The sequence below is a fragment of the Schistocerca serialis genome, unplaced genomic scaffold (genome assembly GCF_023864345.2).
Source record: "Schistocerca serialis cubense isolate TAMUIC-IGC-003099 unplaced genomic scaffold, iqSchSeri2.2 HiC_scaffold_843, whole genome shotgun sequence".
NCBI lineage: Eukaryota > Metazoa > Arthropoda > Insecta > Orthoptera > Acrididae > Schistocerca > Schistocerca serialis.
In genome coordinates, this window is record NW_026048456.1 from 992334 (window position 1) to 1019235 (window position 26902).

General features: G+C 38.6%; 1 protein-coding gene across 1 annotated transcript in view; it reads right to left on the reverse strand.

Moving 5' to 3' along the window:
- LOC126452257 (uncharacterized) overlaps positions 1 to 26902 on the reverse strand; it is a 111826-nt gene that overhangs the window by 50264 nt on the left and 34660 nt on the right. The window contains exons 3-4 of the mRNA XM_050091049.1: positions 25965 to 26121; positions 14856 to 15021 (exon numbers count right to left, since the gene is read on the reverse strand). Of these exons, the coding sequence (XP_049947006.1) occupies positions 14856 to 15021; positions 25965 to 26121 (323 nt within the window). The remainder of the gene's footprint in view (positions 1 to 14855; positions 15022 to 25964; positions 26122 to 26902) is intronic.

Genomic DNA, 26902 nt, shown 5'->3' on the forward strand with positions numbered 1-26902 from the left:
CTATTCTAGAGTATTGCTGTGCGATGTGGGATCCGTATCAGGTGGGACTGATGGATTATACTGAAAAAGTTCAAAGAAGGGCAGCTCATTTTGTATTATCGCAAAATAGGAAGTACTGCCACAGACTTAATACATGAATTGGACTGGCAATCATTAAAAACAAAGGTGTTTATCAGTGCGATGGGATCTTCTCATGAAATTTCAATCACCAGTTTTCTCCTCTGATTGCGAAAACATTCTGTTGGCTCTCACCTACATAGGGAGAAATGATCATCGTGATAAAATAAGATAAATCAGGACTCATACAGAGAAATTTTACTGCTCGTTTTTCCTGTGTGCCATTCGAGAGCGGAACGGTAGAGAGACAGCTTGAATGTAGTTCATTGAACCCTCTGCCAGGCACTTAATTGTGAATAGCAGAGTAATCACGTAGATGTAGATTTCATTCAAGTGTTCTAAATAGACATTTAAATTCTCACTGCTGTGAGACCAAAAAACAAATGGATTGTCTACATATCTGAAAAACATGTTGGTTTTGAAGCTACTGACTCCAAGCATTTTCTCGAAGTCTTCCATAAACAAATTTGCAATAATAGGTGACATCATGCTTCCCACCGCAACTCCATTTGTCTGCTCCTAGTAATGGTCATTGAATAAAAAGTAAGTGGAAGTAAACATGTGGCTTAATAGATTTGTTAATCCAACACTGAACCTAACCTCAATCAACTATAACAAATCAGACAGAGGAACAATTCATGTGCTGTCTGTGGCATGTCCACCCAACAGTAATATAACAACTTCAGAAGGGGGCTGCAATATGTTGACTTAGAGTTAATCCAGATATTGATATTTTGCCTGTGAACATGGGATGTGCTAAAGTTGTTCAGAACGTGCAGGATTATGTTCAAAAGTTTTGCTGTTTTCTATGTGTTTCAGCATATCGCAGATTCAGCGCAGACAACACAGAAAGTGTTGAGAGACAGGCTAAAAAAAGGAATGTGATCTTTAGCCTCTACTATTCAACCTGCATATTGAAATATCAATACGGGAAATTCTTTTAGTGCATATGGCTTATGTTTTGATGGAGCACACTCAATGAGTTTTCTTTCAGATCCACAGATTAGTCCAAGTTGTAGTATTTTGCACAACTGTTGGCTGTTTCAACTGCTGTGCTATCTTTCATTATAACTGACCTTAAACAGACCCAGTGAAAACCTCGGAAATCAGTGAATTAGGGAGGATGCTGGTTTGGTCAGCCTGGATGTTGTGCGCCATGGAAGAAGTCTGTTACCACAAGCACTCAGATGCAGATCATGCTATAGATAATACAGGATGACTGATTGAGGGGCAATAGATCAGTCACGTCCTTACATGGACATCCCATCACACGCTCCTGAATGACTTTCCAAGCTCCGCATTAACATTAACACATTCTGGAATGCTTCATCCAAGGCCTGTCACACCACTCAAAGAGTGACAAAATATCCACACTAGTGTGAGCTACTTTTTCAGTTATGTGCCTGATGTGATTCATGAGTCACTGTCGCCAACATACACTGAGGTGATAAAAGTCATGGGATACCTCTTAATATCATGTCAGACTTCATTTCGTCCGAAGTACTGCAGTGACTCAACGTGGCATGGGCTCACCAAGTCATTGAGAGTCCCCTGTAGAAATACTGTGCCATGCTACCCTATAGCCATCCATAATTTCGGAAGTTTGTGACAAGCTGGGCTGCAACTTCCTGGTCTTGCGCCATAGCACTGAGAACTGTAGAGTCTCCCTAAATGGGTCAGGTGTGCACTACACATCAGAGGCTGCTGCTCAGGTAGCTGACTCTGAGTGGAGAGCACACAAGCATTTTTAGATTTGGCAACTCTCCATCCAATCCATATAACAATAGCTGCAGGAAACCCTAAGTGGCAGTGTAAGATCAAAATGAATGCCTTACACAGGTGAAGGTATTAAAATGCTAAATGGTAAACTCCTGAACCATTCACAACAAAGTGCCACAGTTTGAAGCACTCGTGAAAAGCAGTTGAAGCTCACATTATACCAGGTACAGAAAGCTGTTTGAAACCCGAAATTGATAGCAGTCAGAGTTTTGATTTTTGGGGAAAATTTGAGTGAAAAGGATAGGCAAATGGTAAATGGAGGAGGTGTATTTCTTGCAATAGACAAGGAACTCAGATCCACCAAGACAGAAATTGAAGCTGCACAAGATATTGCTTGGGCAAGACTCAGTATCGGGGGTAGACATACAGTGATACTTGGATCCTTCTATTGCCCACCAGACTCATCCCCTGAAGTAACTATAGAGAAAACCTAGTTCACTTGTATGTAAGTTCCCCAATCATACTGTAATCATTGGTGGAGACTTTAATCATCCAACAATTAATCAGGAAAATCATAGTTTTCTTTTAGTGGTGGGCATGATAAGACATCTGAAAAATGATGAAGATGTATTGGATCTAATGGCAACAAACAGACCTGACTTCTTTAAGGATGTCCACATTGAAACTGGTATCAGTGAACATGATGCTGTTGTGGGAACAATGATTAGCAAAGTATAAAGGACAACTAAAACAAGCAGAAAGCTATACATGTTCAGTAAACTAAATAAAAAATCAGTAGTGTCATATCTCAATGAGTCCCTAGTGAGTGAGGCAGGATCTGTAATTGATGGTAGCAAAGCAAAAATTGGAATGCTTAACTCTATTTTCAAATGTTCCTTTACAAAGGAAAACACAGGGGAATTGCCACAGTATAATCCTTGTACCAAAGAAAAGATGAATGAAATAAGTTTTAGTGTCAGTGGTGCTGAGGAACAGCTGAAATCGTTAAAATTGAACCAAGCTCCAGGGCCCGATGGAATCACTGTCAGCTTCTATACTGAATTTGTGGCTGCATTAGCGCCTCTTCTAACTATTATCTATTGTAGATCCTCATACAAAAAACAGTGCCCAGTTCTTGGAAAAAGGCACAGGTCACACCCATCTACAAGAAGGGTAGTAGAAGTGATCCACAAAACTACCATCCAATATCCTTGACATCAATTTGTTGTGGGATCGTAGAACATAATCTTAGCTCAAACATAATGAGGTATCTTGAACAGAATGACCTCCTTGAGGCCAACCAGCATGGATTTTGAAAACAATGATCATGTGAAACCCAACTCGCACTTCTGTCACATGACTTACTGAAAGCTTTATATCAAGGCACTCATGTAGATGCAGTGTTTCTTGATTTCCAAAAAGCATTTGACTCAGTACCGCACCCATGCTTTTTGTCAAAAGTACAATCATATGGGGTATCAAGTGAAATTTGAGACTGGATTGAGGACTTAGTGGTAGGAGAGATGCACATGTTATCCTAAATGGAGAGTCATCATCAGGTGTAGAAGTAACTTCGTGTGTGCCCCAAGGAAGTGTGTTGGGATCCTTGCTGCCCTTGTTGTATATTAATAACCCTTCAGACAATTTTAATAGTAAAATCAGGCATTTTGCAGATGCTGCAGTTATCTATAATGAAGTACTATCTGAAACAGGCTGCATAAATAGTCAGTCACATCTGGATAAGATTTCAAAGTGGTGCAAAGACTGACAGCTTGCTTTAAATGTTCAGAAATGTTAAATTTTGCATTTCACAAAATGAAAAATGTAGTGTCCTGTGACAATAATATCAATGAGCCACTGCTGTAATCGGCCAACTCATACAAATACCTGATTGTAACACTTTGCAAGGATATGAAATGGATTGATCGTGTAGGTTCACTCATGAGTATGGCAGGTGGTAGATTTCAATTTATTGGTAGAATACTGGGGAACTGCAGTCAATCTGCAAAGGAGATTGCTTACAAATCACTCATGTCACCGGTTCTAGAATATTGCTCAAGTGTGTGGAACCTGAACCATATAGGACTAAAAGGGAATATTGAATGTATACAGAGAAGGGCAGCACAAATGGTCACATGTTTGTGGGAGAGTGTCACGAAGATACTGAGCGAACTGCACTAGAAGACTCTTGAAAATAGAAGTATTCTTTCCCGAGGACATCTGTTAACAATGTTTCAAGAACCAGCTTTAAATGATTGCTTTAGAAATATACTACATCCCCCCACCTATCGCTCACATAGGGTTCAGGAGAATAATAACTGGTACAGTGGGACATACCCTCTGCCATACACCCACAGTGTTTTGCATAGTATAGATGTAGATGTAGAAGTGTTGCTGGTGCAGGGTTTTGTGCATGGACTGGCCTTTTGATTACGTCCCATAAACGGGATCATGTCAGATGATCATGGTGGCCAAATCATTCACTTGAATTGTCCAGAATGTTCTTCAATCTAATTGTGAACAATTGTGGTTTGGTGACATGTGCATTGTCATCTATAAACATTCCATTGTTATTTGGGAACATGAAGTCCATGAATGCTTTCAGGTGATCTCCAAGTATCCAAATATAACCATTCTGCTCAATGATCAGTTCAGTTGGACCAGGGGACCCAGTCTATTCCATGTAAATACAGCCCACACCATTATGAAGTCACCACCAGTGAGCACAGTGCCATGCTTACAACTTGGGTCCATGGCTTCATGGGGTCTGCACCACACTCAAACCCTACCATCAGCTCTTACTGACTGAAATGGGACTCATTTAGCCAGGCACAGGTTCCCATTCATCTAGGGTTCAACCAATATGGTCACAAATCCAGGAGAGGTGCTGCAGGTTATGTCGTGTTGTTAGCAAAGGGACTTGCTGCCATAGCCCACTAATGATGAATTTCAACACACTCTCATAAAGGATACATTCGTCATATAGCCCACATTGTTTTCTGTAGTTATTTCGCACATTGTTGCTTATCTGGTGGCACTGACAACTCTATGCAACTGCCACTGCTCTCAGTCATTAAGTGAAGGCAGTCGACCACTGCATTGTCCGTGGTGAGAGGTAATGCTTGAAATTTGGTGTTCTCAGCACACTGTTGACACAGTGGGTTTCAGAATATTGAATTCCCTAACAATTTCCAAAATGGAATGTCCCATACGTATAGCTCCAACTACCACTCTGCATTCAAAGTCTGTTAATTCCTATTGTGCAGCCATAATGACTTCGGAAACCTTTTCACATGATTCACTTGAGTACAAATGATAGTTCCACCAATGCACTGCCTTTTTATACCTTGTATATGTGATACTACCACCATCTGTATATGTGCATACCACTGTCCCATAACTTTTGTTGCCCCAGTGTATTTGTCTTGAGATATTCAGCAACTGTATAGACATTTAAGATAATCCTCAGTTATTCTCCTGTCTCAGTTGCACATCTTTAATTAGGTTCCATGTTTTTATCACTCAGAAGCAAGCTGTTTTGTCTTCTCAGAACCACATGTCAAGCACATGTGATTCTGAGTGGACAAGACAGGTTGTTGGCGCAACTACTTAGATCTGAAGATGAACCTGTGTGGTTGATACATATAATATAATTAAAAATGTGCAACTGAGACTGTAATGTAGCAAGTTATTACGGAATAACATTCAGTACAGTATAGCACGCAGCCACGTATCACGGTGGCTGCAGGATTGTTTCTCTGCCATGACTCACAGCGGAGCTGACACTATCGGCCATGAGAATGGTCTCCAGTAACATCTAGTAGGAATGTAAATTCATATCCCCTATGAATCTAAATAAACCATAGTAATTATCATCCAATTTTGCTCAAACTTTGTATACCATCTTTTGTTATTAAGTAGAAGAGCCTGTTAAAATCTCAGATTTTTATCTGTTTCAGTTACTGAAATTGAGAAAATTACTTAAAAGCCATAAAACCGACACTTATGTTTCAAAACTCAGTTAGGAACAATAGCAGTTTGTCTTTTATCATCATCTAAAGTTATAACCAGAGTGCTCAGTGTATAAAATCACTTAACTGGAATTTTATTTTCAAAACTTTAATTACTCTGCATTTCATAGTGTAAAAAAATCATTCAAAATTATTACCTGCTTATTATTTTGTTGTGTGTATACATGAGAATTAATGAGAGAGTGTCTGTGGGACATATGAAAAAACTTAATACTATTTTATGTAAAAACTTATGAAACTGAATCATGGGAAAATTGTGGTGCAACCATGATGCTGATGACGTATGTTGAAGCGTGCTTGCTTTTGTAAGAGAGCAGCCAGAATAAAAGTTAGAAGTGGAATAAGTTTCTAAATTAATTTAAAGATTATTTTGTATTTCAGTGTATTTTATTAAATATTATATTAGAAAATGGTATTGGAATGACGTAAATGATTTTATGATTGGCTCAGGCAAGTTTTGCCGCAAGAATGATCTGGAAGGATCATTCTGAGTGGTCATTCAGACCATTAGACAATCAGAATTAAGCTGTTCCTGCACGCAGAAAGTTAGATAGGCAGAGAATGGGGTGGCATCGAGGGAGTCGCTTACCAACCTTCGTATGTGTAACATCATGCTAAATGTCACTGAGAAAATAACATGTAAAATAAAGAACTGTTGAGTTCATTGCTGTTAGGAAGTGTTGTGACTTAGGCTGTTTAAGTTATGAACATTTTGAGGACAATTTGATTAATTAAATGATGTATTATGAGTGTGTGATATTTCGGTCTTAGTGAAATTCTGTGTGGCATGTTCCGAGTGTTTTATGGAATATTTAGGCGAGCACTTCTAACTTTGAAGACAACAACTGATATGACCGAAGTTTCAACTCGCTACAGTAGTAGCGAACATTAATCAGGTCGGACTGGTAGATATTCTGGCTGCTTTTCCGTGTGAAATTTTGGAATGATAGAGCAGTAAAAATGGTAAATTCAGACTTGATAGCAAATTAATGTGCTTCCTTAAGAATAAAAAACCAGTTTACTAGAATTTGCGAAGGCTTACTGCAGGTAAACTGCATTTTCCCACCACCCGAAATTTCTTAAAATGAATTTACAGGAACTGATTCGCAACTTGAGTTACGCGGCTTCTGTGTGGTAGGTATTAGGTCGTGGTTTCGTCAATGCTGCTCTACATGGCCTAGTGAGTATCTACTACTGCAGAGTGAAGGGAAATCATAAGGAAGCCGTACTGAGGTAGGTGTACAATTAAGGTGAGACAGTATGAACGAACAACAACGATGACAAACCCCACCCCACTGAAGATGGAACAATAAATGAGACTTATCTTAAATAATCTTTGACTATGTAACTGAGGTTTTGTCCAAACTATTGTCTGCATCCCCAACTGTAATTACAAGTTCATCATTCCCAAAAATCTCTCCAAAAAACCTAAAGTGTAGGTGACTTCATTGAGCTCCACACTTATTCTGAAATCATTTTATTACTTGGTAGTTACCACCAAAACATCTACAAACCAGTTCTAACATTGTGCTCCCACAACTACTACCTAGTGAAAAGACCCTTGTGGCAACATCAATAGCTGACATCAGTACGAACAAGTTAAATCGAATACTAAGAACATTAGGCATGTCTAATATCTTTGTCATCTATCTTGGCTATTTGGAGTGTGCTGTGTGCTTACTGTCAGTGTCTATGTACAACTAAGTCATCATAGTTGGCTGTTTGCCTAGTGAGCATTTCAACTGTAGGAAGTTCATCTTCTGAAGATGTTAAGGACCCTGTGTGCTCTGGAACAACTGAAACTGGAGGTCCTCTGACCACACCTTGAATGCAAGCATCAGTCACTCTGTTGAAAAGTAGTTCCTCTCTTAGATGAGGGCCTTAGTGATAGTGATGCAAAAAGTCAGCTTCTAACACATTTGTTGAGGTTACCTAACATAAAAGTCCATGTAAATGTTTTTCCTTGCCATGCCTAAGTCAACAGTGCGAGTAATGAAACTATACATCATTACATGTGAACATTCATAGCTGTATGCTGTACCAAGGGTGCTGAAGTGTGAGGATAGCAGCTGTGCTCGAGATCATGTTTATCTTGGAACCTGAGTCAACTAGAAACTTTGGTTGGTACCCATGTCAAGAATGTAGACAGCCATGGTGTGTGTGGATGTGTTTAGCAAACTAATTTGGTGTACATATATAGTGCTGTGGCATACTTTCTTAATTCCATGACCTCTGACATCTATCAAAGATAGCAAGTACATTTCAGTGCTCACATGAGGAGGTGCACTTGAGTACAGCAGCACCGAAATATGCATGGAACCAGCACCAACACACTCTGTCAGTTGCTGTTAAACTCTGAATTCTGAATAGCATGCAGTGTTGGCTGGTCTGTTATTGTCAGCTGACTGCATTGCGCCTCAGGAGTTGGGAGGCGTTGTCCTGTGGGGGTGCATCATGAATGTAACCACTTTAGTAACATAAATAATTATGTTCAGCCCAGCTTTTTTACTGAGCATCACATTATCATGCTATATGGCTGTCATGTGTTGGTCTGTTAGTGGCTGCTGGGCAACAAGACGAGCATTCATCTTGTAATGCAAAAACACAATCAGCAATTTGTAGTGTGGCCTCATGTGTGAGCCCTTCATTCGTGATAAGAACACTTGAATAACATGAGGCAATTTACTCAGCCCTATGGTCCTTAATGTATTGTTTGGTATCAACTTCAGATCCACTAGGCTCATACATGGAACCAAATCTGTGAGGAGTAGTCCACTCAACTGTTCCGAGAAAATTGTCTGGTGGATTTGTTGTTCAGGTGATTTGCTTAACCTTTGCAATAAGGCAACCCAGCCACCTCAGACCTGCAAAAGGCATATGGTGATATGGTGATGGGATGAAGAAACTGTGGCAATTAAGGTAACACATGCTGCACAGTGTGGACATCACTGGAGATTTTCAGTATGGCACTAAATGACTCATTCTGAGGGTTTTGTTGAACACAATGCCATTGATTCATCATGATGCAGTAGATAACTTCATGTGTGACCCAGCCATCTGGGTTCGACAAAGTGGCAGAATCAGATTTGTTGCTTCGATAACCGGAACGAAAGCACACTTCATATCAGGAGTTAAATAAACACAATGATGGACTTGGGCGCAAAAATATGATGTAGGTCTAGTAACATCTGTTGATATCAGTTGCTCTTGCTCCTGTCAGAAAGAAGCTTATAAGATCCACAGAAGAAAACAGAGAATTGTGATACATGTGATCCACATGCTCTTGTACATGAGTAGGAGGAGGGTTGAAATCACTTTCAGGTGTAGCGTTTTACTTGTATTGTTCCATACCATACTGTTTGTTGCACCACAAAATCCACTAAAAGGTCAATCAGTATAGGCAAAAGGTCCCGATACACTGGTTGTTCACAATTTTAATTGTTTGGTGGAAAGGAAGTGCCCTGCATTTCCTAAATCCGTAGATATTGCATGTTCCTCGTGGGTCGCTAGTGTGGTTTCATCCATGACAGTGTCTAGGCAGCATAAGATGTTCTTACTGATGCCACAAAATGTAACCATTTTATTAACACAAATAATTATGCAACTCAAAACACCTACATCAACATAGTTAGCACTCTACAAAGACAAGATGAAAGAAAAGACATTACACACATACGGTATTCTTAGCATTTGATTTAACTTGTTCATCTCAACCTCAGTGGTTGATGTCCTCACGCTCATTTATTTCTAGCCTTGGTTTGCACATTACACCCTGTATTCTCCAGCTGCTTATGAACTTGTTGAACCATGTGAATAATTTTGTCCATTGCCTCCAAAGCACTGAAACTAATGGAGATATCTAGACTGAAGCTATCAGACTTGCAGCATCTCCTGGATATTGTCGCTGATCTGGAAGACTTGACTTTTAGCCCATCTCCAAAAGTTGCCACAACATTAGTGCTGTGAACTACAATGCAAAGTTGTGATAATTTTTCTTGTGGAATTGTCATATCAGTCTCCCGTTGTCTTCTGTTGATAGCCTGTCACAGGAGTTTCTTATTTTCAGACCTAAGGTTACCTGATTAGTTGTTAATACAAAACATGAATTATATAAATATGTAGGTTTCTACAGTTGCTGTAAATTCCATTAAAATTGTTCTGGGTGTATTGCTATGTTATCTTACAAACTATTTGCAAAATGCCTGAAAGGCTGACTATTTTCATACAACCATTTCATGAGTGTACTGTGAATGTCAGGAATATGGTAAAACATCAAAACTCTGACATCAATGCGGCTGGAAAAACGTCCTGCTAGAACGGTACCAATGACGACTCAAGAGAATCATTCAGCGTGCAAACCATTCAATGAAACATCATCGAAATGGGCTTTCAGAGCCGAAGACCCACTCGTGTACCCTTGACGACTGCATGACAAGAAGCTTTATGCCTCACTTGGGCCCATCGACACTCACATTCGACTGTTGATGACTGGAAACATGTTACCTGGTCAGACGAGTCTCATTTCAGATTGTATCAAGTGGATGGGTGTGGAGACAACCTCATGAATCCATGGACACTGCGTGTCAGCAGGGGGCTGTTTAAACTGGTGGAGGGTCTGTGATGTTGTGGAGCATGTGCAGTTGGAGTGATATGGGACCCCTGATATGTCTAGATGTGACTCTGACAGGTGACACATATGTAAGCATCCTGTCTGATTTGTATCCACACATGTCCATTGTGCATTATGACACACTTGGGTAGTTCCAGCAGAACAATGCAACACCCCACATGTCCAGAATTGCTACAGTGTGGCTCCAAGAACATTCTTCTGAGTTTAAACACTTCTGCTGGCTACCAAACTCCCCATACATGAACATTATTGAGCATCTGTGGGATATTTTGCAACATGCTGTTCAGAAAGAGATCTCCACTCCCTGATACTCTTATTGATTTATGGACTGGCCTGCAGGATTCATGGTGTCAATTCCCTTAAGCAATACTTCAGGCATTAGTCGAGTCCATGCCACATTGTGTTGCAGCACTTCTGTGTGCTTGCAGGGGCCCTACACAATATTAGGCAGGTGTACCAGTTTCTTTGCTCTTTAGTGTAAAATGATGTGAGAGTACATCTAGATGTGTTTTAATAAGAAAAAATAAATGATTCATAGACACATCTAGTCTCCAAGCCATATGACACATCAAGGAAGACGTTCGCCTAGAGAATCTCATTGACTCATTCGTTCAATCATTTTGTTCCACTGATTACACCATGAAAGACAACTTTCAGACATGTGGAATTAATCATGGTATACATTATCAAAAGAGAAGTAGCTGTTAAAAAGTACAGGTAACTCTGTGCTATGTATTTGTAATAAACTGTCATTACACTGTTGTTTACAACATTTACATAAACAGCTTCTATTTCACACAGTGATATAAAAAGGAAAGCTGCCGGTAGAATTTCTTCTTGGGAAATTGATGCCATCTTTTAGCATGGTTGGAGCATAAACTTTATAAGAAAAGGTAGAGGATCACATTGACATACTTTTACACAGGAGTAATGTTAAACTCAGAATGGGAGAATATAAAATATGAGATTCACAAAGTTTACTACTGGATGTGCATCAGTTCTCCCCCTATGCAAATAGCCTTCCAGTGACTATGAAACCACTGTTCAAAGTTGTACTATTTCCTAATGACACACGCACATTAATTAAGAATTCAGACTCGGCCATACTGGACAGAGTTCAGGTAATAGTTGAAGAGGCCTACACCTGGTTCAGAGGAAATGGTAGCTTATTTTATGTAACTCCACCCTGTATTTCCCCAGAAATTTAACTCCCTGGATAATAACTCTTCATAAGCAGACATCAGCAATAAGAGTAGTATGTAAATAAGACAGATTCTTGTAAAGGCCTTTTAAAGGTCTCAGACTTCTTAGAGTTATTTCCCAGGAAATCTACAAAATGAAATGAAATGGTCATGAGGCATTGATGGCCACAAGGTTCCAACCGAGGAAGTTCGGCTGCCAAGTTGCAAGTCAAATTTCAGGTAATGCCACATTGGATGATTTTCATGTTGGTAATGATGAAATGATGATGAGGACAACATATCACTCAGTCCACGAGTGGAGAAAATCTCCAACCCGGCTGGGAATCAAACCCGGACCTGCTGTTTGTTAGGCAAACACGTTACCACTCAGCTAAGCAGGTGGATGGGAAATCTACAATGGTAAAGCAATAAGAATATTATGTAAATGAGCCAAAACTTGTAGAAGCCCATTAAATATCTCAAAAATTTTGTGTTTACATACACTTACTTTCCAGGAAATCTTTAGTGATAGTGCTTCTAGTAATTAACATCAGTTTGTGGCAAACTGCAGGTTATGTAACTTCAGTACAAACCACAATAGTAGTTAACAGGTGGATCTGGTCTTCATGTCTAGGATTCAAACTCTGGGACACTGATCTTTGAGAAGGATTAGGACAGGATATTTCTGAGCAAGGATGTAACAGTTCCAAAAGATAGAATGGTGTCATCACTTTTTCTTTTGTACATGTCTATTGACAGTACTATATAATATACCGTCTGAAGGTAAGTACTGGCCAGCAATTCTGTCTCTCAATTTATGAGTTTTCTTGATTGAGTTTTCCTTTCAATATAGTCTTGAATGTCTAGAGATTCCAAATATTTTCAGCATATGTGCTGAAAAAATTTTACACCAGGGTAAAGGATGATAATTTTTGCACTAAAGAGAAGTACAGAGCCTACACTGAATTTTTTCCAATACAGTTTGTATTGTGGCCATGGTTCATCTGGAATTTGCATTCATGTTTTTGCCACATACAATATTACAGAGTAAATGCACTATTAATTTACAATAAGATTTCATACATTCTTGAAGGAATGATGCCCAGTATTCATACTTTTTTGTTAATTTTTTGTAAAATACATAATTATTGGCTGTAACTACATTGCCTAAGAAGAATGAGTGAAACTCTGAAATGAAAGCTAGTAGTTTTATGAGAAATGGCATGTGAGACATGGAGAAGCAAGTGAAAGAGTTGAAAATAAATAAGTTGCTGGGTCCAGATGGAATCCCAGTTCAGTTTAACAGAGAGTACTCTACGGCATTGTCCCCTTCCTTAGCCTGCATTTATCACGAATCTCTCGCTCACCAAAAAAGACTCAAGTGAGTGGAAAGAAGTGCAGGTGTCTCCTGTCTATAAGAAGGGTAAAAGAATGGACCCACATAATTACATATCAATATTGTTAACATCAATTTGGTGCAGAATTCCTGAACATATTCCGAGTTTGAATATAATAAATTTCCTTGAGACAAAATAGCCTCTGCCGATGAATCAGCACGGATTTAGAAAGCATCACTTATGTGAAACTCAGCTTGCCCTTTTCTCACATGATATCCTACAAACCACTGTTGGAGGGCAACAGATTGATTCCATATTCCTAGATTTCTAGAAAGCATTTGATATGGTGCCTCACAGCAGATTGTTGATGAAGGTCTGAGCATATGGTCTAGGTTCCCAGATATGTGAGTGACTTGAAGACTTTTAAGTAAGACGACCCAGTATGTGGTCCTTACTGACAAGTTTTCATCAGAAACAAGCGCTTCCCTGGAAAATGCAACAGGACTGCTTTTATTCTCTATGTACATAAATGACCTGATGAACAGGGTGCACAGCAATTTACAGCTGTTTGTTGCTGGCACTGTGGTGCAGGGGAAGGTGTTGTCATTACGTGACTGTAGGAATATACAAAATTACTTGGACAAAATTTCCTTGGTGTGATGGATGGCAGTTTGCTCTGAATATAACAAAATGTAAGTTAATGCAGATGAGTAGGAAAAAAAGTGTCCTGTAGTGTTTGAATACAGCATTAGCAGGGTGCAGCTTGACATAGTCACATTGATTAAATATACAGGCATAACATTCCAAAGTGATATAAAATGGAATGAGCACATCAGGTTGGTGGGAGGGGAGGTAAATTTTTGACTTTATTTTGTTGGGAAAATTTTGGAAAGTGCAGCCCATCCACAAAGGGGATGGCATAAAGAACACTAGCAAGATCCATTCTTGAGTACTGTTCAAGTGTTTAGGATCCCCACCATGCTGAATTACAGAAAGACATCAGAGCAATTCAGATGTGGGCTGCTAGATTTTTTACTATTAGGATTGATCAGCATGCAAGTATTATGGAGATGCTTTGTAAACTCAAATTAGAATCCCTGGAGGGAAGACAATGCACTTTCCACAAGCCACTGTTGTGCAAATTTAGAGAACTGGCATTTGAACCCGACTACAGAACAATTCTTTCACCTCAAACATACATTTTGTGTAAGGACCATGAAGATTATTAGCTGCAGGGAATTAGGGCTCGTGCAAAGTCTTTTAGACAAACTTTTTTCCCTCAATTTATTTGCCAGTGGAATAGGAGAGGATATGACTAGTAGTAGCAGAAGGCACCTTCTGCCATGCACCATACAGTGGTTTGCGGAGTGTAGATGTAGAAGATCCAGACATTGAAATTTTTTTAAAGAAGACAATAAGCTGAACCGAGTTTGTTGATCAGAGTTTTGCATTTATCAATTGAAACTCAGGGAATATAGCTCATCACATTATGTAAGAGACATTAATATTATCTGTGTGTGTGGAATCTCTTTGTTAATAACAGTTCATAATGGTACCATATGAGACATGGAAGAAATTTGTGTCCCCTCAGACTAGTCATTGCTATATAAAAGGAAAATATATAGTTACACTAAAAAAATGAAAAATCATCAAACATTTCATGTGAAGTATTTCAATTGATGTTGATGAATCACAAACATTATATTTAACCAAATAAAGAGCAAAATATATATTTACTTATCATTTGGTGCCAGCTACAATTCAGGAGCTTTAGTCTTCAGTACTAATGAATGAAAATATATATCTATAATTGGGAGCAAACTAGAAATAAATGAATTACCTGCTGCCTGGTCCTGTATTTCCATAGCAGCGGCCAAGAATGTGCATGCATTCAGGACTGACAATGTTGATGTTACATGATCTTCACAAGTTTTCTTCAGTTCTTCTACTCCTAATTCTTGTGCTAAGGTCAACATCTCAAACACACCACTGTCCTGTAGTATGATCTGCAATTACATATTTTTAATTTAATTCATCACTTATGGCCCAGAGAACTCAAATAATTAACAACTATTCCACTAGTTACGGAAAAGAGCAGTTATTATCAATTAGGTAACTTTTTAGTTTAACATTATACGTCAATATAGCTTAATATGTAATCCATTACAGTGCAATGTAGTAATGTAGTTTTTATGAAAATGAAAGTAATAAAAAATGCAGTCAGTTATCTCCAACAATGAAACATCCATGAACCAGTAATTCAATTGTTTTCATTGTGTTCTGTAGAGCCCATTATGAAGGAGAACCTACAGGGATATGAAGCAAGTCAATGTAAACCTTTTATACGTTACTATAGTGAAGGCATGTAAGTTAATCTCTGACAGCTGGCAGCACTGTTGCGAATTTTCAACTAAAAGGTGCTAATGGCTGCAGGTGGAAACAATAGCCATCTATACAATTTGGCAACACTGAGGAGATGCCATGGAGGCATTTACAAAATCGCATAACTTGATAGACTGTGCTGTAACAATAGATACCCTTATTTACAGTGATTATCACCACTTGTCAAGCACCTAACAAGCATCTTCACTTTCTGAGTCTAAATATGAGGTAATTTGAAGAAGGAGTGAGTCTTTTGAATTTACAGGGTTCCTCAGTTTCTTGCTGTGTGTTTGGTAGGGGCTTGTTGAAGACCTATAATCCCACTCGTAAAGCTAGACAAGGAAGTAAAATCTACAGAGTAATTATTTCTCTGTCTTTTATTACAGTTGTGAGTATCTCTGTACAACTGAAGTGAATGTTTACTATCGGCAACAAATAAATGTCCTAGGAAATAAGTGTAAGAATCCAAAGATCTTGGAAGAGACCTCTTCAGGATGTTTGGTTACGTACTTATAAAGTATTCTTATTCTCTTTTTCTGAATGATATGTCATTTGTCATTTGCTTTACCTGCATAACCTCGGTCAAAACAACAGCAGGTGGAGGAAAAAAAAAAAAAAAAAAAAAAAAAAAAAAAAAAAAAAAAAAAAAAAAAAAAAAAAAAAAAACCTAGCACTACGGTTTTCAAGCTGAATAATGAGAGACACTTCTAAGTACAAGAAGTGTTAATTAAGTTCTTGATTAGTTATTCTATGAGGTGACTGACTTTTAGCATGTTATTCAGATCCAATAGAATTTTGCACATAGTGCTGATGATTAATGAGTATTTCTGGTATAAATATGTTTGTATTAAAATGCACAAGAGTTTCCATTAGGTATGACATATAACTTCCTCATTTTATTTTTCATCACAATACATAAAATGTCAAAGAATGAGTTCAAAAAGCACAAGTCATTTCTGTTTAAAAAGGGGTTGTCAGTCTGACGCATATAATTAGAGACCCATACTGTTGATGTCAATCCACTGTGAAGAATTATCAAACATGTTACAAGTTGTGATCTTTTTAAATTTAATATTATGCATTTTTCAGATAAGAGGTAGCAGTTTGTATAATTTTATCAATAATAGTTGGTAGAAGTGAGCCACTTTCATTGTACTGAATACAAATAAAAAATGTCTTTTGGGAGACAATGCTCTCATCATCTCATCTAATGATAAGAGCATTGTTTCTCAAAGCACATTGTTGATTTGTGTTCAGTGCAATTAAAGTGGTTCAGCTCTACTAATTATTACTGATCTTTTTAGAGAATGAGGGTATCCATATAAATTAACATGAATTGAGAAAATAAAGATCTTCTTGAACTATGCTTTCTGAGTTGATCCATGAGATTCTGGAGGATGTAGATAATGGTGCACAGTTTGAGGTCAAGTTCTCTGTCAACTGAAATATTTCCACACTGTTAACTCAGTGAACAAAATACAAGCTTACAGAATATCATACCAGCTTTGTGACTTCATTCAGAACCACCTGACAGACAGAACTCAAGATATCATTCTTAACAGGGAAAAACTGTCAGATGTAAAATTAACTTTGGAAATGTTATCAGGTAATTACTGTTCATGATATTTATAAATAACCTGGTGAATAATGTTGTATGTTCTGTGAGACTGTTCACAGATGATGCTGTTGTATATAGGAAAGCTACATTACGAGCAAATTGTAGCAAAATGCAGGAGGACCTGCAGTAGATTGATACTCAGTGTACGAACTGGCAGTTTACCCTAAACATAAATAAATATAATGTATTGTGCATAAATATTTGTAAAGTATCATTACTGTTTGATTGCACAACTGATGATAAATAAATGGATCAGTAATAATTGTAAAAATGTAAAGGTAGCTGTCCAGGATCAATTAAAGTGGAATGACAGCATAAAATTAGTGGCAGTAAAAACAGATACATGGTGGACAGTCATTGAAACATTCTTAAGGAAAGGTAATTTACCAACTAAAGAAATGGGTCACAGTACACTTGTTCAATCAATTCCTGAGTATCACTAAACATTCTGTGACTCTCAGGAGTTAGGATTAATAGAGAAGATCATGATGATCCAAAGAATGGCATCACATTTTGTTACATGTTCATTTAGTAAGCTTGAGAGTATCAGAGATTTTTATCAAACTCCAGAACCAGGCTTTGCAAGAAAAGCAATGTGTTTCTCTACATCACAGATGTGTTTACTGTTAAAATTCTGTGATCGTGTATTCCAGTAAGAGTCAAGTCAATGTATTGCTTCCATTCAACATAAATCTTGCAATATGACCACTGTAGGAAAATAAGAGAAATTAGAGTTTATATTGTGTTTTAGTGACAGTTGTTTGTCACACGTACTATTCGGGAATAGAACAGGAAAGGAGGGCCATGATAGTATCAAAAGTGCCCTCTGCCTCACACTCTGTGGTTGTTTGCGGAGAACAACTGTGGATATCAATGGAGATATTTACATTGGTTGGTGATATCTCTGAATGTTTTTATAAATTCACCATTGGAACCAAAGTACTGAAAGAAGGAAGCCTCAATTACTCCTATGTCAGTCTTATTTGAAGTAGAAGAAACCATTGTAAAATAATAACAAAAATGTGTGGAAAAAATAATTTCTATAAAATAATGATAATGCAGCTGAAATAACAGATCACCAGTTATCTTTGTTTCCTGAACTCTGATTTCTGTATGATTTTTGTTTTTCCCACCAGTGTGTCGCATCTTCTGTTCAATGAGTATCTTGTTTGTAGTGTCACATGGATTCAGCTGGCAATTTAAATAAGTGTGTGGCTGTAATATCATCTGAGTTTCACTGTGGATCAACTTTTACACAGTGGTGACCCCAAACAAGGCCATGGATGACCAAAATCACATTAAACATGAGGATACTCGGCAAGTTACTATGGATGCTGACTTGCTGGAACAGTCATTGTGCAGTTTGGAAGAAATGATTCCCATTCCTCTAGTGGCAACAAATATCAGACAAGTGCACAGTACATTGACTCATATGTAGCTTATGAACAATTTGTCAGTTAGCTGCATTGCATCTTCTGCATCAGGAAGAAAATTCATCACTCTGCCATACACACCACAAAAAAAAGACCTGTGTTTCCAGTTTTTGGAACCTCTGTTTACTGCATATGGTATTTATCATGATAACCTACAGTTCATTCTGACCATCAGTGTATTAGACATTCAAACTCTTTTGTTATTGCCTGAAATTGCTCATACCATGCCATCTGGGTGCAAATATACACATGTTAAGGACAACTTGCTCTGTTGAGTGCACAAACAAACAGATCTTCAAATTCAGCAAGCTTTGAAAAGTGAGGTTGTTTGTGACAAATCACTTTTTGAATTCTGTTGGCATCTTAGATTCCTGGTGACTGAATCTGAAGTTTCTGAGGCAACATTAAAACATGTGTGATCCAGTCAGTTGCCTTTTGCTATCAAAAGTGCTCTGGTTTCAAATAGCTCTGTGAACTCAGATCCCCAGTTAATCTTTGCTGACTAGTTGCATAATATTTTGTTATATTATGACAATGAATGTGGGACCCCACAAACTGGCAGTGGCATTGTAAGTGTAGTTACAGTGGACACTGTTAAGAGGGAAGCAGCTCTCTCCAGTGCAACTTGTGTGCTCTCCAGCAGCAGTTTCATCTCAGAGAGTCCCAGCAGTCCTCAGCACACCAGCCATGCAGCTCTTGGCATGATGTTAGCAAGCAGTTACATAACTGGTATTGGTATCATTTCCATTTTTGTATGACTGCTGCAACTACCATGCTGTCAACAGCTGCTGGGTATAGGCATGACTGGTTGCTCTATATGAAGTGCCTACACTCCACCATCATAGCAAATAAAGCATCTCCTGTTTCATATAATCTGAATCTGGTTCATGACAATCAAACACAACAAGAAGAATTCCTTCCTGGTATCAGGAATCTGACTCTGGCACGTCAAATCGACACTCTGCTACTAACAGTTTTGGTACATCACATTGATTATTATATATCCAGGACACTTGCATTTCGTGAATATAGTTAATTGACTCAGGATCAGGTGTGAGTATTGCACCGGTGAAACTGAAAAAGCAATCTTCTGTTACCTGCTGGCTCACTGCAACCAACAACTAAAAAATCCATATTTTTGGAAAACAAATCAATGTGGCAAACTTCAGTTTTAAGAAGCAATTGCAGTGGACTTTCCTGATTTGCTGATGCTGCCAAACATATTCTTGGAGCTGATTTCCTACACTACTATTGTATTGATGTTTCCATATGGAAGGCTCAACTCTGCCTGAACAGTGAGACTGTTTACAGATATACAGGTTGTTCACACAACTCTCATGAACTGGATCACACCTCTGTTTTAGGTGTGGCAGCAACCCAATCGCGTTTTGTGGATTCACATGTCAACACATGTTATTCTTTGAAAGAGGAATTGCTTACCATAGTGAGCATTGCCAATGAGTTGTTTGAAAACTTAGCATACATACACTGTATGGTCAAAATTATCCAGACACCTGGCTGTGAATGACTTACAAGTTCGTCGCACCCTCCATCAGTAATGCTGGAATTCAGTATGGTGTTCACCCACCCTTAGCCTTGACGACAGCTTCCAATCTTGCAGGCACATGTTCAATCAGGTGCTGCAATGTTTCTTGGGGACTGGCAGCCCTTTCTTCATGGTGTTGCACTGAGGAGAGGTATCGATGTCAGTCGGTGAGGCCTGGCATGAAGTCAGTGTTCCAAAACATCCGAAAGGTGTTCTGTAGGATTCAGGTCAGGACTCTGAGCAGGTCAGTCCATTACAGGGATATTATTGTTTTGTAACCACTCCGCTACAGGCCGTTCATTACGAACAGGTGCTCGATCGTGTTGAAAGATGCAGTCAGCATCCCCGTATTGCTCTTCAACAGTGGGAAGCAAGAAGGTGCTTAAAACATCAATGTAGGCCTGTGCTGTGGTAGTTCCATGCAAAACAGCCAGGGGTGCAAGCCTCCTCCGTGCAAACCATGACCACACCATAACACCAGTGCCTCCGAAGTTTACTGTTGGCACTACACATGTTGGCACATGATGTTCACCGAGCATTTGCCATACCAACACCCTGCCATTGGATCACCACATTGTGTACCATGGTTCATCACTCCACACAACGTTTTTCCACTGTTCAATTGTCCAGTGTTTACACTCCTTACACCAAGTGAGGCATCGTTTGTTATTTACTGGCATGATGTGTGGTTTATGAGCAACCTCTCGACCATGAAATCCAAGTTTTCTCATCTTCCGCCAAACTGTCAGAGTACTTGTAGTGGATCCAGATGCAGTTTGGAATTCCTGTCTGATGGTCTGGATAGATGTCTGCCTACTACATATTACAACCCTCTTCAACTGTCGACGGTCTCTGTCAGTCAACAGACGAGGTTGGCCTTTATGTGCTGTTCGTGTCCCTTCACGTTTCCACCTCACTATCACATCGGAAGCAGTGCACCTAGGGATGTTTAGGAGTTTGGAAATTTTGTGTACAGACGCATGACCCAAGTAACAACAAATCACTTGACCACGTTTGAAGTCCGAAAATTCCATGGAGTGCCCTATTCTGCTGTCTCACGATGTCTAATGACTACTGAGGTCACCGATATGGAGTACCTGGCAGTGGGTGGCCGCACAAAGCACCTAATGAAAAACATATGTTTTTGGAGGTACTTTTTATCACATAGTGTAGTTAAAGAAAATGAAGTGTTATGTTCTCATATTGGTGAATATACTGAAGCCCTAAAAAAAAAGCATGGACTGAACTGTGGAAGTTAAATGAAAACATCCATCCCTGGATGTCCTTGTCCAACATGAATCAGCTGCCTATGCCCCCCCCCCCCCCCCCTGCCCTGGAATGGACACAACACTAGTCATCTCTCATGACTGCTGGTCACCTTCAGGGCTCACAGATTGACACCTGAAAAGTATGACTCAGTGAAGAAAGAATTTGAGGATTTATTAAACACGTGTTATTTGAAGTTTAGACATGTCGTGGGTGTTACCCCTACATCTGGTAAAGAAGAAAGACAGTTTGTGGCATCCTTACAGGGCTGTCATACTTTGAATGTGCAAATAACTTCAAGCTGTTATGCTATTACACATCTCTAGGACTTTATAGATGTTATAGCATGTGCTCAGCTATTCATTGTCATCAATTTCCAGAAAGTTTATCACCTGGCCCCATGGTACTTGCAGATATATCGCAAATGGCAGTGATCACAACTTTTAGTCAGAATGCCATTTGGTCTAAAAAACACATATCAATCATGGCAGTGTTTCATCAATGAAGTGCTTTGTGGCCTGCCCTGCTGTTTCACATATTTGAATGATGTGTTAGTTCTCTCAAAATCTCCATCAGACGATGATAAACATCAATGAATTACTTTTGATGAACTTTCAAAGCACAGTTTACAGATCAACAAAGACAATTATGTTCTCAGATAGAAATAAGTGAAATTTTTGGGCCATTGGGTTAACTATTTGGCATTGAGCCTTTATTAAATAGATTTAAATGATTCATTCTGTTGCTTTTCCAGATACCTTCCAACAGTTATGTCACTTTCTGGGTATGGCAAACTTCTACAGACACCTTCTTCCCCATGCTTCAGCTTTATAGGCGTCGCTCATTGCAATACTGTCAGGGCCAACTTGAAGGGGTCAGCACCCTGTCACTTGGACACCAGAGACGTTATTGGTGTTCAACAGCGCCAAGTCCAGTTCAACAGATGTCATGTGTTTAGTACACAACCTGTCCCTTCTGCACCCCTGGCTATTGTCGTCAATGCTAGCCAGACATCAGTAGGGGCAGCTCCTCAACAGCACTTAGGAGGTATGTGGCAACTGCTCAGGTTCTTTCCCCACAAATTGTAGGGTCATGAACTAAGAACTGTTAGCAGTATATGAAGGCATTCAGCGTTTCAGGCTGAATTTGGAAGCATTCGACTTCACAGTTTTTATTAATCAAAAACTAGTTCCATTTGATTTCAAAACCCCGCTGGACTCATTCTCACAAATACAATTCCACCATTTGAAATTTATCAGTCAGTGTACTACTGATATCCAAAATTTATGGCAGAGGACGCTGATCTGGAACCACAAGATCCAACCAAGAACCAAGGTATGGGATTGCATCTACAGAACCTTCAAATGGACAATTTCCTAGTGCGGTGCAATATTTCTCAAAACAGACCATGACCTTTTGTTCCATTTGGTTTCTGGATATAAGTCTGTGACTTAGTTTGTGGTGTTGCTCAACCTGTAGCCAACTGCTGTATATGAAAGATGACTGATAGATTTGCATGGCCGGGCATCAAGCAAGAAGTTTGGCTTGCCAGGCGGCTAGGGTGGGACATGTAACGTTCCCTGGCAGCACACACACACTATTAATAAACTAAAATTTAATTGTACTATATACGCCGCTATGAAGCAATTCATATATACTGTAATTGTTTAACAAAAATATTATTTAATTTTGTATAAAGGACGTTGGTTATTATTGTAATATTTTCTGTAATAATATTCTCGATGTATTTATGATTGTAATATTTCTATACTCATAATGTAATTACGAAATATGTTAATATCCGCGATGAAAAAAAAATGTAAAATACAGCCACAGAGGAAAATAATGTTGTAAGATTACAAAGAGACATTCACAATCAGCAATAGTATAAATAGGAATACATAATGTGCATTCTTTGTCGTCTTCCCCGAGAGTTGAGAGAGAGAGGAACCTTGGACGTAGCATTATATGAATGAGTAGACTTCTTTTGTCTGTATCTATCTTTAGCCGCCATTAGAGGAGAAATTACAAAGTAATGTAAGTTTAATTATTGTTGTGGTCTAAATACATTATAATTTATCAAAATTGTGTATTACTAATGTAAATTAGCTTGCCCGTGTCATCTATAATATTGTTTTAAAGAATTTTCAGCATTTTTAGCGATTATCGTTGGTGTTGCTGGGCTGTGCCGCGACCGAACGATTTGCAGCGGCGGCACATTTAAAAAATTGTTCCGCTAAAAAATTAACCAAACCCGTAAATCGGGAGCAGATAAAATTAGCAGTGAATTACAAAATATTTTTCTTTTACAGCGATCCTGAGGCTGATGGAATTCATTACTGGTTTTACATTTGTTCATTCATAGGCGGATAATTAACGTTGAAGTCGTTAATCTGTTGGTTCTTTCAATTTCTAAAGCAAATAACTTAAACGTATAGTGAAGTGTGTTTTGTCAATGATAATTAAACGTTCAGATCGGCTTGGCAATATTTAACCATTTTATGCTAACAGAGACAATCTTGTGTTCCATAGCTAACGCCGGGAAAGAATTCAGTAAATATTTAAAAAACCACTGCATTTAGAAAATGTGTGCCAAGGCCGAAATACGTAAACAATTTAATTTATACAATTTTCAAATAAATGTTCTTAATCAGTTAGTATGAATTTATCAGCATGAGAGGGTTGCTAAGGTTCACGTAATTTTAAATGTGCTTAATTCTGTCTAAATGAATTTTTATTACCACACGTAAATAAGGTGTTCTACAACAAAGTTCGTACTGAAAGAGCAAATAACAAAAATATTTAAAGCCCTTTCTTCCTTATTTCCATTCATTCACTTTTTTTTACGTAATAATTTTTTTTATTTCATCAAAGACACCATGTCAAAAAATCTATTGTTCTTTCAAGAAACCTACACAGCATTTTTTTCATATCCATATTGACTTGGTTAGACCTTTCATGCCTGTTCAAGGCTATAAGTATATTTTTTTGGCAATTGATAAGTCTACCTGCTATGTTGAAGCAGTGCCCATCATTTACTTTCCAGTGGCAACAGTCACACAGACCTTTCTAATCACTTGGCTATCTCTCTGTCTGGCTGTCCAGCTGATGTAATTATGGACCAAGGCTGTCAGTTTGAGTCTACCTTGTTCCACGAATGGGTAAACTTATGTGATTTTACACATCATCATACAATCAGTTATCACCCAGCAAGTAATGGAATGTTGGAACATTAACACCAATTTCAGAATCTGCCCTAATGCATGATGATTCATCTTGGTTGTCACCTTTACCTCTAGTACTGGTGGCTCTAAGTGCTGCATTCAAACCTAATATTAGTGTTTCAGTAGCAGAATTAATGTATTTTTTAAATTTTTTTATTTTTTATTTTACATGTCTCGTTCCATAGGACCAAATTGAGAAACAAATCTCCTAGGTCATGGAATGTATCAGTACATGAAATTAAAACATAAAAGTAACAACAGATAAAATTAAATGTTTATGAACCCAAAAAATGGCAAGCCATAAGTTTATGTAAACGCAGTCAACAATATAACATAGGAATCAGCTTAATTTTCCAAGGAACTCCTTGACAGAATTGAAGGAGTAACCCATGAGGAAGCTCTTCAGTTTTGATTTGAAGGTGTGTGGATTACTGCTAAGATTTTTGAATTCTTGTGGTAGCTTATTGAAAATGAATGCAGCAGTATACTGCAAATCTTTCTGCACAAGAGTCAAGGAAGTCTGATCCAAATGCAGATTGGATTTCTGCCTAGTATTAACCGAGTGAAAGGGACTAATTCTTGGGAGTAAGCTGAATGACAGTAAACAATATATATATTGAGAGGCCAATGCCAGAATACCCAGACTAATAAATAGGGGTCGACAAGAGTTTGCCAACTTATACCACATATTGCCCAAACCACCCATTTCTGAGCCAAAAATATCCTTTGAGAGTGGAAAGCATTACCCCGAAATATGGCAAGCCCATCAGATTTCCTTTGGAGTTTTTCAGCTGCCATTGAGACCACCCGCAAGAGAGCCTCCATTCTTATTATAACAAATCAAGAACTGCGTTTTAAACTTATGTCCGTCCACAGCGCCTTGCCACACAGTGCCTGCTTCACATCTATTCTGCACAAGGGCAGGCAAGATTGTATGTCACAAACATCCCTTCATCCCAGGAGCTCTGTTCTACGAGGTTTGGGGGACCAGGACAGGGGTAGGGGGTGGGGGTGGGGGGGGGGGGGGGAGGGGTTGTGTGATGTAACAATTACAATTAGTCGAAGGCTGTCACTGAAAAATGAAGTTTGAGTACCTTTGTTTTCTGATTTCTGTACATCTTTGTTTCTCCTGCCAATGTGTTGCATGTTCTGTGTAGTGGATACCTACTTTGTAGTGTTGTTTGTATTTGACTAGCAATTTTAGAAAGTGCGTGGCTTTAAAATTGTTCATGCTTTACTGTGGATTGACATTCCCACATATATCTTGACTCATTTCAATTAAGAACATTGCTCCTATTGCTTTTTTGTTGTTTCTTTCAGTAGCATTTGTACAAACATTAAGTTGGTAAAAATGCCTGGCAAATGGCCTGTGAGTAGTGAAGCTTTGCAAAGGAAGTGATGTTGTATAGATGTAATTTGGCACAGGCATACTACTGGGCTGAGGGCAAATAAAAAGAAGAGAAAGAAAACAGTCACATACCTTTCCAGTGTATACATATAGCATAAAGTTGCGGAATGTGTCCGGCTGGAAGTGTGGCAGCCGCACTGGGGTGGGCGTGCCTGGAGCTGCTGGGGACACAGAGCAGCCCGGGATGCGGCACACTTCACCACGCTTGGCCGTCTGGAAGCTTTTACACCTGTGCACAAACATTTGGTCTATCATTATCACAATGATGAAAATTTCATACTATACTATAACAATATTAAATTTATGTGACATATTCAGTTGGCCATTGATTAATAACTGTTTAAACACACAGTTAAACTTTAGTGAACCAATCCCAGATTGCAATATTTTGAAATATGGCTGAAATGCAATCTGCACAAGTGTTCTTCCATGAAGCCTATCTTGGTATATTTATGATTCAAATTCTTTGGAAGCGGACTGAAACAAACAAGTAATTATGTTGCAGCAATAAATAAAATGCTGCCTCCCATGAATATAAAAGCGTTAAAAGCATATGCTATTATGGAAAATTCATTGCAAACCTAGTTGAACTGTCTTACCCATTGAACCAACTTTCTATCAACAATCTTCTCAGGCTTTAAATAGAGTGGGAGGCCCTTGGTATCATTTATACACTTCACAGAAATTTCATCTTGCCATGGAGCATCATGTGTTGCTCACTAACCTTGGCCCTCAGTGTTGCTTAGCAGATTGGACCACCCATTTCTGTACTTTTCTAATTTACATTATTGTATCCATTATCAAGCAGTGATGGTACATGCAAACACCGATGTGCAGTTTAATTTCCCTTGGTCCCATACCAGTCTTCCCCCAATTAAATTGGTGTGTTTCCAGCTTGATTCAGATCTGGATTTGACCAATCAGTTTTTCCCTTAACATCATGTGATGTCATGGCTAATGCCTGCAAGAATCACTTTGTATGACACAGGTGGTTGGACATGTTTTCTGAG